This window comes from Pipistrellus hanaki, assembly GCF_964339955.1.
Source record: "Pipistrellus hanaki genome assembly, chromosome: 5".
Classification (NCBI taxonomy): domain Eukaryota; kingdom Metazoa; phylum Chordata; class Mammalia; order Chiroptera; family Vespertilionidae; genus Pipistrellus; species Pipistrellus hanaki.
In genome coordinates, this window is record NC_140507.1 from 40,754,407 (window position 1) to 40,773,409 (window position 19,003).

Consider the following 19,003-nt stretch of genomic DNA (forward strand, 5'->3'; position numbering starts at 1 on the left):
GGCCGGGACCGCACAGGCACACACACAAGCACGCACACACACACACACTCACTCACACACACAGCGCGCTCTCTCTCTCTCTCTCTCTCTCTCTCACACACACACACACACATACACACACAAGCGCTCTCTCTCTCTCTCTCTCTCTCTCTCTCACACACACACACACACACACACACACACACACAAGCGCTCTCGCTCCCTCTCTCTCACACACACACACGCGCTCTCTCTCTCTCTCTCTCTCTCTCTCTCTCTCTCTCTCTCTCTCTCTCACACACACACACACACACACACACACACACACACGGCCCCGCGTTTTCGCCCGGTCCACCCCGCCCCCCCCACCCCCCACCCGCGTCCCCCACTCCCAAGTTCCCAGCCGCCCCTGTCCCCATGCAGCGAGCGCGCCAGCATCGCCGGGCACAGAACGGGCGCCGGGTCTAGCCCCGGGGCCGGGGATGGGTGGGGCGGTGGGGGGGATGGGGGGGTGAGGGGTGGGCGGAGGAGGCGGGGGAATGTTGGGTTGTCAGAAATAAGGCGGAAAACACACAGCCTGTGCGCGCCGCCGCCGCCGCCGCGGAGCGCTCGGCGGGGAGAGGGAGGCGCGGGCTCCCCGGGCTCCTGGCAGCGCTCAGGGCGCTCGGCGCCCGCAGCCCGGAGGGGAGCGTTCTCTGGGCTGGAGGCAGGCAGAGCTCCGAGGAAACGAGCCCCTCAGCCCGTGCTCCCAGCGCTCCCAGCTCAACCCAGGTGCCCAGACGAATCCATCTGTGCAGTGCGAGTGTGCGGGTCTGCAAGGGAGACGGCGGGAGGCGAGTCCATAGAGGGTGCAGGCCCATCCGATCGGCCTGACCTCCTTGGGATGGGACTCACCCCACGGAGGTCAGGCCGATCGGATGGGCCTGCACCCTCTATAGCTTCTGCACCCTCTATAGCCCCTGCAGACCCCACGCTCCGTGTGACCCAGGCCACGTGAGATGCGGTGTCTACATGCCCTGCCCGCCTCTGCCGGAGCCCCTTTACTTAGGTAACACCCCTGCCGATGGCTGGCCGCCCTCTGCAACTTTGCCCCGTCCTCGGGGATGCATTTCCACCATCCGCAGCCTGGAAAATACCTTCCAGGGAACAGGAATGTGAGCGTCATTGGAAACCCCGCTCCTGGGAGAGGATACCGCTGCCGCGGTTGCTATTGTGGTTTCGCAGTTGCTGATGCAAACGGGGGAACCTCTCTATTCCCTCCCCGCGGCCTGCGGCTGGGGACCGGGAACTTTCCGCGGCAGAGTCCCCGGCGGCGCCTCGGGACCCGCGGGCCCGGCTCCCTCTCACACTCACACTCACCGCGCCCGCCAGCCAGCCCGGCCGCGGGCTCGGCCCCGCCCCGCCCGGCTGCCGGGTGACGCGCCTACTTGACGGCCGGCGCAGCCAATCCGCGGGGGCGCGGGGGGTGGTGCTCCTCGGGGATTGGTTGGCAGAAGGAGGGCGCTGCGCAAAAACAGAGAAGCGCTGCGCTCCGAGCTCAGAAACTGCCAGCGGAGATCGCGGGCTCCGAGGCTGAGCCGGAGGAGGGACAGGACTGGAAGGAAGAGAGACTGACGGCTTAGAGGGAGAGAGGCTTGGGAAGACAACAGCGGGAAAGAGACTGCTCATCACACCTACGGAGAGGCAGAAAGGCCGGCGGGAGTGAGGACGGAGAGAGAGGAGACTGGGAAAGCCAAAAAATACAAATAGGTCGGAAGAAGAAGAAGAAGAAAAAGGAAAAAAAAAAAAAAAATGCCTAGAACAGCCACCCGGAGAAATGAAGAGAATGAAAGTTTCATGCTGCAGAGCCGTGAGATGCTTTTCCGGCACAGAATCCTCTCCCTGCTCTTGAGCCCTTTGGCATTTGCCCGCCGTTGACATTAAGAGGCATGTTCAGCGGTGCCGGCAGCATCTCCTCTTCCTTCTCCTCTTCATCCTCCTCCTCCTTCTCCTCCTTCTTTCCCTCCTCCTCCTTCTCCTCCCATCAGCAGGAAGACAAACCGAGGACAGTCTTGAAATATCGAAATTGCCTCCTTGGGATTTGCCAGCGTCGCGCTGCGCCAAGACGGTGGGAATAAAAGGACGCGGACTGTTGTATTATTATTTTATTAATCGGTCACTGGGAAGATTACAGATGAGGCAAGGGGACGCCTGCCACTCTTCCTGCGCTAAGATTGAAAAATGAGGCTGGACTGGGGGAAGCCCTGACATGAAGCAAAAAGAATAAGGTTTTTTTTTTTTTAAGGACAGAAAAGCCACAAGACCCCCGCTCCCCCTTCCCCCCCCACACACACATACACAGAGAGAACACTTTTATTTGTATTTAATTTTTTTTTCTCTCGTGCTGGTGGGGGAGGCGATTGGCTGGCTGCGGGGCGCTGCTTCCTTTCCCTTTTGGAGATGGTTGTGCTATTCCTTTTTGCCTGGCTCTGGATGGTGCGGGGAGTCCTTTCCCAGCTTCACTACACGGTGCAGGAGGAGCAGGAGCATGGCACGTTCGTGGGCAACATCGCGGAAGACCTGGGCCTGGACATCACCAAACTTTCGGCTCGCAGGTTCCAGACGGTGCCCAACTCCCGGACCCCCTACCTGGACCTCAACCTGGAGACCGGGGTGCTGTACGTGAACGAGAAGATCGACCGCGAGCAGATCTGCAAGCAGAGTCCCTCCTGCGTGCTGCACCTGGAGGTGTTCCTGGAGAACCCGCTGGAGCTGTTCCGGGTGGAGATCGAGGTGCTGGACATCAACGACAACCCGCCTTCCTTCCCGGAGCCCGACCTCACGGTGGAGATCTCCGAGAGCGCCACGCCGGGCACCCGCTTCCCCCTGGAGAGCGCCTTCGACCCGGACGTGGGCACCAACTCCCTGCGCGACTACCAGATCACCCCCAACAGCTACTTCTCCCTGGACGTGCAGACCCAGGGCGATGGCACCCGCTTCGCCGAGCTGGTGCTGGAGAAGCCGCTGGACCGGGAGCAGCAGGCGGTGCACCGCTACGTGCTGACCGCGGTGGACGGGGGAGGAGGGGGAGGAGGAGGAGGAGAAGGGGGAGGAGGAGGCGGCGGCGAAGGAGGAGGAGGAGGAGGAGGCGGAGGGGGCCTGCCCCCCCAGCAGCAGCGCACCGGCACGGCCCTCCTCACCATCCGAGTCCTCGACTCCAACGACAACGTGCCCGCCTTCGACCAGCCCGTCTACACGGTGTCCCTGCCCGAGAACTCGCCCCCGGGCACGCTGGTGATCCAGCTGAACGCCACGGACCCGGACGAGGGCCCGAACGGCGAGGTGGTGTACTCGTTCAGCAGCCACCTGTCGCCGCGGGCGCGGGAGCTGTTCGCGCTGGCGCCGCGCACGGGCCGCCTGGAGGTGAGCGGGGAGCTGGACTACGAGGAGAGCGCGGCGCACCAGGTGTACGTGCAGGCCAAGGACCTGGGCCCCAACGCCGTGCCGGCGCACTGCAAGGTGCTGGTGCGGGTGCTGGACGCCAACGACAACGCGCCCGAGATCAGCTTCAGCACGGTGAAGGAGGCGGTGAGCGAGGCGGCGGCGCCCGGCACGGTGGTGGCCCTGTTCAGCGTGGCCGACCGCGACTCGGAGCAGAACGGGCAGGTGCAGTGCGAGCTGCTGGGCGACGTGCCGTTCCGCCTCAAGTCGTCCTTCAAGAACTACTACACCATCGTCACCGAGGCGCCGCTGGACCGCGAGGCCGGCGACTCCTACACCCTCACCGTGGTGGCCCGGGACCGCGGCGAGCCGCCGCTCGCCACCAGCAAGTCCATCCAGGTGCGGGTGTCGGACGTGAACGACAACGCGCCCCGCTTCGCCCAGCCCGTCTACGACGTGGCCGTGACCGAGAACAACGTGCCGGGCGCCTACATCTACGCCGTGAGCGCCACGGACCGCGACGAGGGCGCCAACGCGCGGCTCGCCTACGCCATCCTCGAGTGCCAGATCCAGGGCATGAGCGTCTTCACCTACGTGAGCATCAACGCCGAGAACGGCTACCTCTACGCCCTGCGCTCCTTCGACTACGAGCAGCTCAAGGACTTCAGCTTCCAGGTGGAGGCGCGGGACTCCGGCAGCCCCGAGGCGCTGGCGGGCAACGCCACGGTGCACATCGTGGTGCTGGACCAGAACGACAACGCGCCCTCCATCGTGGCGCCCCTGCCCGGCCGCAACGGGACGCCGGCCCGCGAGGCGCTGCCCCGCTCGGCCGAGCCGGGCTACCTGCTCACCCGCGTGGCCGCCGTGGACGCGGACGACGGCGAGAACGCGCGCCTCACCTACAGCCTCGTGCGGGGCAACGAGGCCAACCTGTTCCGCATGGACTGGCGCACCGGGGAGCTCCGCACGGCGCGCCGCGTGCCGGCCAAGCGCGACCCCCAGCGGCCCTACGAGCTGGTGATCGAGGTGCGCGACCACGGCCAGCCGCCCCTGTCGTCCACGGCCACACTGCTGGTGCAGCTGGTGGACGGCGCCGCGGAGCCCCCGGGCGGGGGCGGGGGCGGGCCCGGGGGCCCCGGGGAGCACCAGCGCCCCCCCAACCGCTCCGGCGGCGCGGGAGGAGGAGGAGGAGGAGGCGGGGAGACCTCGCTGGACCTCACCCTCATCCTCATCATAGCCCTGGGCTCCGTGTCCTTCATCTTCCTGCTGGCCATGATCGTGCTGGCCGTGCGCTGCCAGAAGGAGAAGAAGCTCAACATCTACACGTGCCTGGCCGCCGGCGACTGCTGCCTGTGCTGCTGCTGCTGCTGCGGCGGCGGCGGCGGCGGCGGCCACGGGGGCTCCGCCTGCTGCGGCCGCCAGGCCCGGGCGCGCAAGAAGAAACTCAGCAAGTCGGACATCATGCTGGTGCAGAGCTCCAACGTGGCCAGCAACCCCGCGCAGGTGCCCGTGGTGGAGGAGGCCGGGGGCTTCGGCGGCTCCCATCACCACAACCAGAATTACTGCTACCAGGTCTGCCTGACCCCGGAGTCCGCCAAGACCGACCTGATGTTCCTGAAGCCCTGCAGCCCCTCCCGGAGCACGGACACTGAGCACAACCCCTGCGGGGCCATCGTCACCGGCTATGCTGACCAGCAGCCAGACATCATCTCCAACGGGAGCATTTTGTCCAACGAGGTAAGGCTGAAGCGCAAGGACCACCATCTCTCATCTCCTCCATCCGAAAGCCTCCTCTAACCTGGCCCCCCTGTTGTTTCTGGGGGCACTGTGTATTTATCTTTTAGGCTTTTAGCTTATTTGTATCTTTGGGGGGGGGGGAGGGTGACAAGGGGTGAGGGATCCCTCTCTCTTCCACCCCTCTGTGTGTAATCTAAACTCAGTGTTGTCCCTTAGGTTTTTGCGCTCCACCCCCCTGCACACAGTTTATTTTCACTTCCCACCCTTGGTGCCTTGCCTCCTTGGACTTCCTTTTTTCCCTCTGGCATCTTTGCTTTAAAATCCCCACCCCTTCTTCTCAGTCCTTTCCCTTCTCAGAAACCTGGGAATGAATGGGCAAGTGGGCGGGGACAGAGGGAAATGGGGTGGAGGCACTTGCTGGCACTGGCAAAGGTCTCTCTCTCTCTCTCTTTTTTTTTTCCTCTCTGCGTCTGTCTCAGGCGTTAATAAAGTTCATTGTTTTGCCCTGTTTAATCGATGCTTTCAGTCGCGTGTAAAAGTAAGCTATAGATTGTCTTAACGCTGCACAGTTGTCTAAACTCAAATGCATGTCGTAGTGAACGAGTTATCAGATTCCTGTCCCCTGAACTCGGGTTGCAGAAAAGCCTTCAGTTCTGTCCTGGACAGCGTTTACAGAAGCTCTTGAAGCCCAAGGCCCACACAGTGTGAATTTGAATGAAGTTGCTTTTGGCACTAGCCCCTGTAAGCATAAACTAAACGGAAGGCTTAAACAATTGTTGTCTTAAACTATATCTCCTAGCTAATAATCACCTTCTTGCCACTGTTTTTGATAAATCACTGCTGTTGGCTTTCTTCACCAAAGGATGTGGCTTGTCAGTTCTGATTTATTCTTAAAAGATGGAGAAGTGGCAAAGTTGGAGGGAAGGGGAGGGGAAGAGGGAGAAGGGAGTTGATTTATTTAAAAGAAAGTTTGGCCAGAAGAGGTGTATGGGTGGTGGAGGTGGGAGGAGGATGCAGAGAGCCTTTGGAAGGGGAAAGATTTTGGCGGGAGGGAAAACTATGAACTCCTTTCTTGACAGGTTATTTTATTTATTTGAGTCTTAGATATTATTAATTGACTTTCATGGATATTTGTACAGCTCATTTGTATCTTAAGCACATTTTGAAAATAAACAACAAAATAATTCCATAAAACATCCAAACTTTTGCTTATTGAGCGTGCTGTCTTTCTTGTGTCAACCAGTATACACCTAAAACACTTTTTTAGGCCATTGTAAGAAAGACTACAGAGCATAACTAGGTTGACTCTGTCCTAGATGATCATTTATGAGCCCCAGCTATGAGGTGATTTGCATTTTCTCCTTAAAAAGCACTCACACATGTAACATTGGCCTTTTATACCTGCGTTTGTTTGTTTTTTAAACCTTTCCTGGAAATCTAGACTCAGGTGTCTTTTCATATCTCCGTGCCCTTACCCAGCAATTGGGCTGAGGTCTTAGGACAGCATAGAAATTCATAAAAATGTACACCATTACTTAAGCTGGAATTAGTTTCTAACCTCGAAAGCAGACTATTAGTTAACCCTTAGCATTCAAAGGCTCTTGATTTATTTATTTTTTTTCTAGACTAAACATCAGAGAGCAGAGCTCAGCTATCTAGTTGACAGACCTCGCCGAGTGAACAGGTATGGACTCATGTTTTACTTCCTAGCTATGTGTGTGGACAATCTACTACCTATTGCAAGCAAGAATTAGGTATATTACTCAATAATATAACATAAAACATATAAAGTATTTCCAATTCAGGCAGGACATAAATGCTAATTAAGTTGGGTTTCCTACTTAATACATTAAAATATGGGCATCTTATTATATACAAGGTTCTAAATATTTTTGGATAGTTTTGTCAGTTTTCACCCCTACACTGTTTCTGATGGTCTCCCTAAGGGTTCCAGGTATATATGCACACCTGCCGTATAAAATGATATAAACATATGCTTAGCCCCAATCATAGAATTTCTATTGCCTAAGCTTTCGGTGCCTTCCAGGGCTCAAACTGACTGCTGATGCTCAATTTTTAAAGAGTTAGGGTTCGGCTTATGAGAACAAGCTTTATGCAGAAAGATAGCCAGCTCAGAGGTCTCCGAATCTGCAGCGCCACCGGCGGCCATGTGGTGGCAGAAGAATGTTTTGTGTGTCACTTCACCTTTTTTTATTCTAATGTTCACATTCTTGTGCTTCTAGTTCTGCATTCCAGGAAGCCGACATAGTAAGCTCTAAGGACAGTGGTCATGGAGACAGTGAACAGGGAGATAGCGACCACGATGCCACCAACCGTGGCCAGTCAGCTGGTAAGTGTGATCCAGAGAGCAATCTAAATGCTGGCTTTTAGAGTTAAAAAAAAAAAAAAAAATACTAATCTAGAAAAGATGATGTCCTAGGTAATTTTCTTTTTCTTTTTGTAAATTAAATGTTGCTACCTCTAGGGAAAAGGTCTGTGTCATCCTAGGTTGATAAATATATACTCAAAGAGGATTATAAGAATCCAGTGTTCCTTTGGAGAGTTAACGTTGGAAATGCATTGTGGGATATATCAGCATTTGAACTATTTCTTCCTTATGGAATGTGCTTTAATGAAATTATAATGCATGCAAAAAGCCATGGATCTCTCACCTGGGCCAGTCCCCAGCCTTCAGTCAATTAAGATATGATTAGACCTGTTTGTGGATGAGGTAAGTGAAGATGGATGAAATTGATTGACCTGTACAAGGTCAGGAGAGGCTAAGTGGATAACCGGGGCTAGAACCCACAGTTCTTGCCATACAATGCATTTTGCATGCCACCAAGTAGTGAATGTGGGAACAGATGGTGATTAAAAGACAAATAGGTTTGAAAGCAGGATTTCCAACCCTGGGTTTTTAGGCTTCAGAGCGTTAGCAAACATTTGATAGTGTGTATTCCCTGAAGTGTGTTAGGTTTCCTTGTATTTTCAACAGGGCCCATGACCTGTCAAAGTGTTGGACGCCTTATATAGTTATACGTGGGCTTAATGGTAGTCACTGATATGGTCGCCATGGGCTACCATATGTTTTATTTTATTTTGCTTCATCTATTTTGCTCTAGTTTTTCCATGTGAATTTATTCTTGAAATTTTATAGGACCCTGATAACTCTAATTACTATTTCATAAAGGAAACACTTAAGAGGAATACAATGTGTACCATAACCTAATGAAAATAACCTCATAACGTTTGGATTTCCTTTCCCTTTCATTTGCACTTCAACTAAAAGGGCGCTTGTTAATTTTGCTTTCTCTTACTTTTTATTTTCTGATCAAGTTTTGTGTTTATCTGACACGTAAGAAAATGGAAAGTCAACTTTTGTAACTTCTAACAACACCCATCCTTGGAGATCATGCCTGGGTTCAAACTTCTTTGGCTTGCGATTTGAGCTTTATTCTGATTGATGGTGTAAGCATGGAGTGATGGGTCCTTGTCTTCAAGGCAGCGTTGGTCCTCGAGAGCACCCATTCCTCAACGCACTCGGTGCCCCTCTGAATGGGGCTGAGGCAGCGGGTCAGAGGGCGGGACACGCCCCACGGTCGCCTGGCAGCCCTGGTCTCTGCCAGCCAGAGACTGGGCTAATGTGTGCTGTGTCTGAGGCTGCCTCAGGCTTGGGAAACACAGGCGGGAGGAGGTGGGAAAAGGCTGCTCAAGGGTCTCTTTATTTGGCTGCAAGTCATTAATATGCAGACCTAATGAGACTTGAGAACTGCCAAGAATCCCCGGAGGTCCCTGCCCCTTGCAGGCCTTCACGCTAAGTGAACAGAGCATCTATTTAGTGTCTGGGAACCTGACAACAAACCAGATCTTGCCAGAAGTTTATATTGGAGTACAAAGTTCCCTTTCATTTTTGGCCTATATGTGGCATATGATTTATTGTTATCTTTAAGAAGCTGTACATTTAGAATCATGCATTCCTATTCTTCCCTCGGAGTGTCTGATTTTAACAGTCAGCCTTTTAAAACTTTTAAAACAAAATCTTTAGCATGAAAAACTGAGTGTCTGCTGAATGCTCCCTGGGGTGCATTTTATACCTTTCCAACTCTTTTGTTTTGTTTTTGTTGTTGTTTTTGTTTTGTTCCTTTTTTCCCCCCTGTGGTTCTCCAATCTCAATAAACATTTCAATTAGTTTAGTCCCTTAGACATAATGAGCTGTAATCACCTAACCAAAGAAAGAGAAATGAATAAACACCTGCAAAAAGCACTGAATTTGGAAGGTGGACGGGAATATATTCCTGCCCATGCAACTTCCAGTAGCTGTTTGATTTCACAGGCACTCAGTGTTGCCATTTTGGGATGTGTCTTCCCACTGTTTGAGATGTCAAAGCATTAAAATGAAAATGAAAATACTCAACTGTGTTCTGAAAAACACTTTTTAAAAGTAAGGCACTTTTTCTTTTTCTTTATCAAAATGGCCATCCCCCCCCCCCCCACATCCTTATGTTTTTAAACATGTAAAAGTAGCACAGAATCTACAATCTGTATGTGTCATTAACAGTTTATAGGGCAGCCACTACCTACTGGGCACATGAATAGCTGTTTCAGAATTGGAACTGCACACTTTTATTAAGAAGCAATCACACCTTTGTGTGAGGAATTGCAGTCCATTTTAATATGTCTCATTTCACTGTAAGAATGATTTTGAATGTTTTCCTTTTAAGTATACAATCCTAAGTGCAGAGAATTAGAATGCATTTACTTAATGCTTTTTTCCCAGTCAAACTGATATTGTGTATTATAAACCCACATAAAAAAAGGCTAAAATATTTTCTATAAGTTGAGCCCATTTCAGTATATCCATTTCATTTCATTGAAAAGCCAGGTATTATGTTGTAATATTTAGGAAACATTCAAAGCACATGCATTTTCAAGTTTCTGTTATTAACACATTTCATACTAATAAGCAAATCTCACTCAGCTGGATTTCAAGGGGGAAGAGGTTAGATTAGCAAGGGAAAATAACTCTGGAAAGATACAGAAATCTGAATTTTCTCCTTTAGTTTGCACTACATTCCATACTCCATTTCATACACTTTTTGGCTTCACCTATTTAAACTTCCTAACTTCTTCTTTATTCTCACGTTCTTTTTCTATGTTAACATTGCTTTATATGCACTTATTTAAATATGCCTTCTATTTATTCTCCTATGAATAGTTTTCCTTTTTGATTCCCCCCCTCCCCCCACTTGTCCTCTTTCTAAGCCATTTGAAGTCACAATCTTGTTTATAGAAGGGCTTTAAATACGGAGGCAGCTGCACAGAGAACCACATAAGCTTTTGCAGCTTTCCACTGCACTTGGATCCCTGTGTAAAACTGCTCGGATTGACCACTGCTCTGTGGAACTATTTTTTTCCTCCCCTATAGCCTTATCAAGGTGCTTTCCATGTCTTTTTTCAGTGCACTATTGATGTATTGGTCAGATATGGCAAAAGTCCAAGGAGATGTGGTAAATGCATGCATAAGTCATCACAAGAAGCAAAACTGATTAATCACAGCTGAACTAGCCAAAGGAAGTCAAGGTGGATTTTAAAATAAATATATTTTCAATTTTGTTCATTTTATCATTAGATTAAAAGATAGGCTTTTTTTTTTCTCTCCTCATTTATACTACTAGTATAATATTTTTTGTTGTATATCCTCAAACATTTTAATATTATTGGAGGTACAATTAAGTTGTAAGAAGTTGGTTTTGAATTTAAAATTCAATGTGCATAATACTAGAATTAACTTCTGAAAAAAAATATATTGAAGAGGAGAACCCTAATAAATGATTCTGTTCTTGTTACTTGTTATGGTTTATCTCAAAATGTCAAATGGTTCTTAATTTTTTCAGTTATGAGGGAACTTAGCATCTAAATGCATTTATTTCTTAACTAATTATTATGAGATTGGTACATAATACATGGTCAAATTTTGGCTATAAATTTTTAAAAAATGATTTGAATTATCATTATAAACTAGTAAATAAATTATATCATGAACTGTATTAACATTAATAAGAGAATCCTTAAATTACCATAGATGTAAATTTCCCTTTCCAAAAATTCCAAGAATTTAGAGACTGGAAAAATTTGTGGCTTTATAAGTAAATTGAATTACACCATTGTTTGCAAAAACCCACTAAGGTTTGTAGGGAAAGTCTGAGCTACAAAGATTTGTAATTAGAAAAATGCATGACAAAATATGGAGAGAAGATGGAAAAAAATAAACATTTTGAAAAATAGGTAGAGAAAAATTATGATAGACATGTTTTGAATTTTATGTTTGAATTATGTTAATAAATATCTGCCTCCAAACCACATTATCCTAAAAATTATAGCAATTTTTTATGGTCATAATTAAAATCTCTTAGTTTCCAGTATTATGTGGTCAAAGGAAGACTAGAAATTTCCTAAAAAAAATTAAGTGTTGATTTTCTTTAAAATTAACTTATCATGTTTGAAAATAATAAACTTTTTTTTTTATGAAGGTTTGGTGCATGAGAAATGTACACATAGTTTTGTATTATTACATTCATCAGGAAGCTGTACAAGTTAAATACAAATCTAAAATCTTTGAAATTATAATTTGTTCTCAGTGTTAATAGCACTGTCTCCAACTATAAGGGACAAATTACTTGCCAGTTATAAAAGACATATTTTAAAATTTGTCTAAATATATCTGTGCATAACAGGCAGTCTATCACATCAGCTGTTAGGCCTTGTAGAACAGATTATTTCTGAGAAGTGAAGAAAATAAATAAGTAGAAGAAGAAATTGCAAGGGAAAAAAAGACACAAATATATGTATGGAAAGAGATTTCTTAGAAACTACCATAAATTCAAAACTGAGGCTTATTCTGCACTTTTCTGCAATACAAGTCCTATAGGTACTACAGTAATGGCATTTGAATGAGGACAAAAACAAAAACAAAAAAAAATCAAGTTAAATTTACTTTCCCTTGGGACTTCGATTTGAGCCATTAAAAATTTCCCCAGGCAATGTGAATGTCACTATGTCATTTTACCCTGTCATATGGTAAACACCTGGCATTCCTTGCATCATATTGTCATTTATCACAACAAAACTTAAATATACCTCTGCCTACTTGGCCATTAAAATAATATTTAATAGAGCTAGTGGTAAATGAAAAAATATAAAATAATGTTAGTCTTTCAATGGCTCCCTAAGATGAGGACTGGTTATGAGGAAATTTTGCTTCTCAAACTATATATAAAAAAAGAAAAAAAATTCATTTTCAATAAATATTTTATTAGTTATTTTTAATTTATTGATGTACTATTTGTGTTATTAAAATTATGACATTTTTCTTATAATGTGTACACTTGCTTTACCAGTAAAACTGGTAGAACATATTCGTGCATAGTTTGTGACACCTTGTCTTTCCTTCTAGCTATAGAAAGCTATGTGTTATTACTATGGTAGTTCTACTTGAAAGGATTAGTTCACAAATTTCTCAAGAACAGTATCTACAAGTTGTTTTCTTTCCCCTTCAGTCAAGTAAGATTCTTCCAACAAAAAAACTTTATCTTATTCCACCACTGTTCTTTTTATGCTTATGTTGTATTATCTGTACAGGTTCTCAACTCATGGAAACTTATTATATCGTCTTAGAGACTTTTAACTACCTTCTAATAGTTGAAAGAGGCAGAACAGCATACACTTCAAGAGAACAAAATGGGCACAGTGGAGTATAAACTACCCGTAAAAACAAATTCTACTGAAAGGACCTCCTAATATCATCATCTGCATAGTGATGTTGAGAGACCAGTTTATTCAAATTCCTCTGTGTAAGATTATTATATGCATAATTATAGGAATACTTGGGTCCAGGCCTTCAAAATAGGTGAAAGATTGTTAATAGTCTCATCGTATGTTTAAAACGGTATTTTCAGTCATGTGATGAAAAATTGTATTAATTCTAAATTTTGCATAAGGTATCCAACTTGATCAGGATCCAATAATACAATTCTATCTTAATATTTGAATAATTTTATCAACTTCCAATTCCATATAACTTGAATTTATTTTTAAAAATAAATAATTTCTGCTAATAATATAATAATTTTAGTCTTAATGGCAGTTCCATCTATTATAAATAAAGCGCCCCCACCACCATGCACATTATTAATAGGGAGCATTTATAGTTTAGTCTGTCAATATACAAGTCTCTCTGGTTCTCTAGCTTCCACCTACTTGGTATTTCAATGCACCAGGGGCATTCTTTTCCCTCTTCTCTTTTTCTCTGTACATAGCTGCTTGCAGAAATAGGATTAAAAAAAAACTGACCTCTGATGTCTAGGGAAACACTGGCATGTCTTACATGTGGAACTTATCCTGGCTTCAGCTCACGTTTTTGTTCCTCAACAGTTGACTGATCGGTAATTTACTTGCAGGCTTATGCACAATAACTGTCAATGGGATGCTATAATTGAAGTTAGACTTTGCATTATGTTTAATTTAAATTTAAAAAGTCATTATAAAGTGAGATTCACATGTGATAAGAAGCTTGTTGTTATTTCCTTCAACATAGTTTATGTAATCAATTACTTATAATTCATAGATAACCTATAGGGTTAGTAATTTTAACTATTTATTCTCTTTATTTTACATATACAGATGTTAACATGTACATGCAGACAAGTAAATCAGTCTGTGACAGAATGCCATCAGGAATTTAAAACCTAAAACTTGCTCAAGAACTTGAATCACTTATGGTGTTTATGAAAGAAACTATCAAGTGTGTTCATTAAATACATATTACTCTGTTGGTTAAACAAACAAGAAAAACCCCATGCAGACCAGGCATGCATTTGAGTTTCTTAAGTACAGACCAATTCTACTTTGGTTATTCTCAAATTGGCCGTGTTTAAAGATATATTCAATAAATGTGTTACTATGTTTAGCAAAACATTAAAATGCTATCTTGGTTTATGACTTGCTTTTCTGCATTAGTGCTAATTATAAAACTGAATATCAAATAGTATTCTATAAGGCTCAAAATCATTATGCTTTATTTAAGAAACTGAATGAGATTTCTCAAGCCATAATCAGGTAATATGTAATAGTCTTGTCAATCTATAGAGTACAACGAAACTTGAAATTGAAATTTGAAATCTTGATACAGCAAATCCTCACTTAACATCATTGATATTTCTGTGAAGTGACTTATAATGAACCAGTTATAGCATAGGCCAATTGATTAGGGAAAAAAAGGGTTACGTTCCTATGACATTTCATTGACATTACAATGAAATGATGAGACATTATCCGAGGACCTGCTATGTATTCTAGGATTAGTAAGCAAACTGTGTGTTGACAAGGACCAGTTTTTTCCAATATAGAACAAGTAATAAGGTACTTGTCAATAGTATCGGCAGTTGACTCCCATTGCGCTTGGTTACCTTGGTTTCACTAATTACAGTCATTTGTCCTGAATTGGTCTACGCTGGTAAATGATAAGCGTTTGCAGTAACATGGGCTACTGGAGTGTCATGGAGAATTACCTTTTAGGGCGTAATTTCCTGGGAAACTTGGGAAGCATGTTCTTGGCCGCTCATGAAATCTTATTTCATTCTTGTTATGTCCTGGTTTATCAATATGCACGCCGGTTTTCTGTTGAATTTCTCTCTTTTGTTTCATGTTCGGATTTCAAAATCCAAGTATCAACCTTCGTGCTTTGCATATTTCCTCCCCCCCCACCCCCTCCCATGTTACCTCTAAGAAAGAAATGCCAGATATTTATCATCATGAGAGATTGTGGGTTATGAAAACCGAACACAATTTTTTTTTCTGTTATGCACGTCACCAGAGATTTTTTTTTTAAAGCATTCATTTTCTTTCTACTCCCCATTTCCAAATTATTTTTAAAAAATTGGAACAAAAAAAAAAATTTGGAGCCAGTGTATTTACCCCAATACCGTGAGTAGTTGAGAAACATCTGCTCCCGACACCTCTTTGCCAAAAGCGTTATCCTTCACAATGTAGTCCGAAGAGATGTGGGGCCCATGGTAGGTGGAGACGGGAAAACTGGGAGGACCAGACATCACTGACATCACTCTGGGTGCTGCTGCCTGGAACCTCCCAGGGCTCAGCAGCGGGGCCCGCTGGGGATTCCTACATCTGCGGTCTCTCTCTCTCTTCCCCTGCTCACAGGCATGGATCTCTTCTCCAACTGCACCGAGGAGTGCAAAGCCCTGGGCCACTCGGACAGGTGCTGGATGCCTTCCTTTGTCCCCTCGGATGGACGCCAGGCTGCCGACTACCGCAGCAACCTGCACGTGCCCGGCATGGACTCCGTCCCGGACACCGAGGTGTTCGAGGCCCCGGAGGCGCAGCCCGCGGCAGAGCGGTCCTTCTCCACCTTCGGCAAAGAGAAGACCCTGCACAGCACCCTGGAGAGGAAGGAGCTGGACGGACTGCTGTCCAGTACACGAGCGCCTTACAAACCACCGTATTTGAGTAAGTATTCTGTCAAAGGCTGTATCAAGTTGTTCCCTTTGAGGGAATAAAGCTCACCACGCCGTTCTGCTTAGTCACCGCAGAGGCCAGGTGGTCCTCGGAAACAAGGCTAGCCATTACTCCAGGATGCAGGCAGCGCTTTGCTCTGGGAAACGGATGCTGGACAGGCAGGCAGGGGGCTGTGCTAGGACATGGCTGTTGACAGCAATCCAAGGCCACAGTTTTGAGGTTGTTGAAAACATTTTTTTTTTTTTTTCAAACGCTTCTTCGTATTTCCTTTGGATAGTCCTCTCTTGCTTACTTGGTTTCCATGCTGTGTGAGGGGCTTCATCAAGGTAGAAAGACATCTTCTTCACCCTGGAGTCTCTGAGGGATCTCATTTCTTACGGATGGCAGCATTAGTGCCTAATCACCCTTTACCACAGTAGCATCGGACACATCACCCCAAATTCAGAAACCAGTGCAGCCTTTCCTTTGACCATTCAGCATGGGTGACAAAGCAGTAGGTTGGTGTGGATTCAAGTCTGATTCGAACCAGAGGCACCACGTGATGAGCACATATCAGTATAGAGATGTTCTTCATTTATTTAAAATAATAGATTCTTCTAACCCTGAAACTTAGATAATTTCACTCATCTCTTTCAATTTTGGGACCATGTTCTCTCTAAGTGGTTTATTTTATGCAGCCACTTTGAAAAATAAAAATGCTTTGAGATTCTCTGCAGTTTATTTCCTTTGAGGATCTTAGAAATGCAATTATACTATTTATTGTCTACCACATAGGAGTCTTTTAGTTAGTGGATAATTGCTACTGATAACAATATTTTGGTCAAACCATATGAACTAATATTTCATGAGGATGCAATTCATAACAAGTCAATCAAAAGATGATGTTTAGCTTGTATAGCAAAGCCATCATACATGATGTCTTCTTACTGTCTGTTTTTATTTATGGTTAAAATAAAAATAAATGGATCCTGGAACCATAAGTTAAAAACATAAGATGAGATAGATTGCAGATGACTTTTATTACTTATGAAATGGGAGGAAAAAAGAAAAAGTACTTAAAGATAGAAGAACGCTTATGTTAGTCCTGATTAATATAAATGTGAAAGGCATGGATTGAATGCACCCAGGATTTGGCTACTATTCTGGCCGTTGATAATAAGAATACACAAGTGTCATATAACTAAAGATCTGCCATTGAATACATGCATTGTGATGGCAACAATCAAATGTTGTTTAATGAAGGATCATGCTCAGCTTTTCAAATTATTTAGAGATGCAATTACCCTAGTATGATATAGCAATTTTGGATTTCAGAACCAAAGAATTGTGCCTCCTACAAATAATTGATAACTGTTTTGATTTATTTTTTATAGTTATAAAATACAAGGAAACACAAGTACTTAAGGAAAGTATTGAAACATCTAATCGAATAATGAAGATGCAATTTGAATGCTAGCGTACTAAAGTTTAACTCACATACCGTGTTTCCCCAAAAATAAGACATCCCCTGAAAATAAGACCTAGCGCAACTTTGGGAGAAAAAATTAATATAAGACACTGTCTTATTTTCGGGGAAACAGGGTATCTACACACACTAGTGATTGAAAGTAGCCTAAAATTAAATTTTAACAAAGTAGGACTATTACGCAGTCTTTTGCCCCTCAAATTGAATTCTGGATTTTAAATTTTGTTATCAAAGAACAAGCTTTTCCAAATTTTAATCAATGTATTCTCAATTTAAATTAATAACTCACACTATAGAGATACAGTATCAATGATTTCAACACAAAAAGTCAAAGAGCATATGATTCATAGTAATTCAAATTTGTATTTCTAAATAAATACATGTATTTACTTTTGCTATATATCGATTGGTAAGTCTGCATCAAATATAGTGAAAAAAATAAATGCACCTTCTTTTGTTCTTAATGAGTACAGATTTTGAAGTTTTACATTCAGAAGTGAAAATTTAAGCATTTACAAATGTCTTTCTCCACTGACTAGTTTTTCTTTTTAATTTCAAGTACCACAGTAACAATTTTATTAATGCAAATGTTAATGCTACTTATATTTTAATGAAAATTTCTCTAATTCCTAAGAATCTAGTGTTTCTGTTTAGAAATCTGATTTTAGGGATTATGAAATATGTTAACTGTTATGTGTGTTGCTAGAAATCAATGACTGTGTCTATTATATTATCAAGAAAATTGCATTTGTTTGCATATTATCCAAATATGTATTAGGATAAATTAGTTTTCAATAACAATTTATTTTTTTCTGTTTAGCCAGCTCACATTATTCAAAATTTAGGGGATAGGATGAATTGTGACCTTGATGAAAAATAAGTTGAACAATAGCTATTTTGCTCTTACTTATATTGTCCTTAGTTCTTCATATAATTTTAATCATGTCTGAATACTTTTAAAACTTCTAGTGTTTCATGTCATCTTAGACTCACACAATTATCTTTAAAATTACATCATGGCTCTGATTTAATAGGCATAGTCAATTTTAACCTAATAATGCAAACTATAATCCAAAACCATTCCTGACCACTTTGCCCTCCAAAGTCACATGATAATAGTTGTTAAAAGATGTATCATTTATCATTGGCGATGGAAATGCCCTGATCTTATAAATTGAAAAGCACATCCCTTATGGAATTAAAGAAGCTAAAAATTGACACTAATCATTTGCCTTTAATCAGAATGTTTAAATAATTATTGAGGTAGCAGTTTTTTCTTTTGCTAAACTTGCATTTAGTTTTATGATGAACATAATATACATTTTGATGTTAAGAGCAGTAGCTGTATAATTAAAGCTCTAAAAAAAAAAGCTCAATGAGGCTACTGCTGTCATTTGTGAAATGATGACATGAAAATAGTGACATGCTTAATACAAATGAGATCATTTTCTGTGTCTATACCTCTGATTGCTAAGGTTAATACTGAAAATGGCAGGAAACCAATTTCTACCCAAAAGTATGCATTAAAAATTGTATTTTGTGTTTATAACAGCATACCTAAACACAGTCATGTTTCCTTTTGTTTAAAGAAAAGGTTCATGAGAGTATGCATGATGTATTTAATGAGAAAGAACCCATTTTTTTTTTTTTTTAACTAGGAGTAATTTTGAAAACACATCTCTTAATACTTGCTCTTTTAGTCATGAGTGCTTTGTGAACATGCTCTTATTTTTGTTACAACGTTGGCATTTGCTAATATTCTGATAAGGATCAAAGGGACACACTTAAAAATTGAGAAAGGAAATTTAAACATGTAGAGTATATTTCTCATGAAATAAAGTCGACACAGTGTTTAGATTTATCTTAAAATGC

At 44.1% G+C, this 19,003-nt stretch overlaps 1 protein-coding gene across 2 annotated transcripts in view; it reads left to right on the top strand.

The window, feature by feature from the left end:
• The first annotated feature begins 1,507 nt into the window (after positions 1–1,507).
• Positions 1,508–19,003, top strand: part of PCDH10 (protocadherin 10) — a 40,609-nt gene continuing 23,113 nt past the window's right edge. For both annotated transcript variants that reach the window (XM_084885471.1, XM_084885470.1), the window contains exons 1-4: positions 1,508–5,136; positions 6,762–6,820; positions 7,380–7,486; positions 15,352–15,657. In XM_084885471.1, the coding sequence (XP_084741597.1) occupies positions 2,419–5,136; positions 6,762–6,820; positions 7,380–7,486; positions 15,352–15,657 (3,190 nt within the window). In that variant the 5' untranslated portion in view covers positions 1,508–2,418. The remainder of the gene's footprint in view (positions 5,137–6,761; positions 6,821–7,379; positions 7,487–15,351; positions 15,658–19,003) is intronic.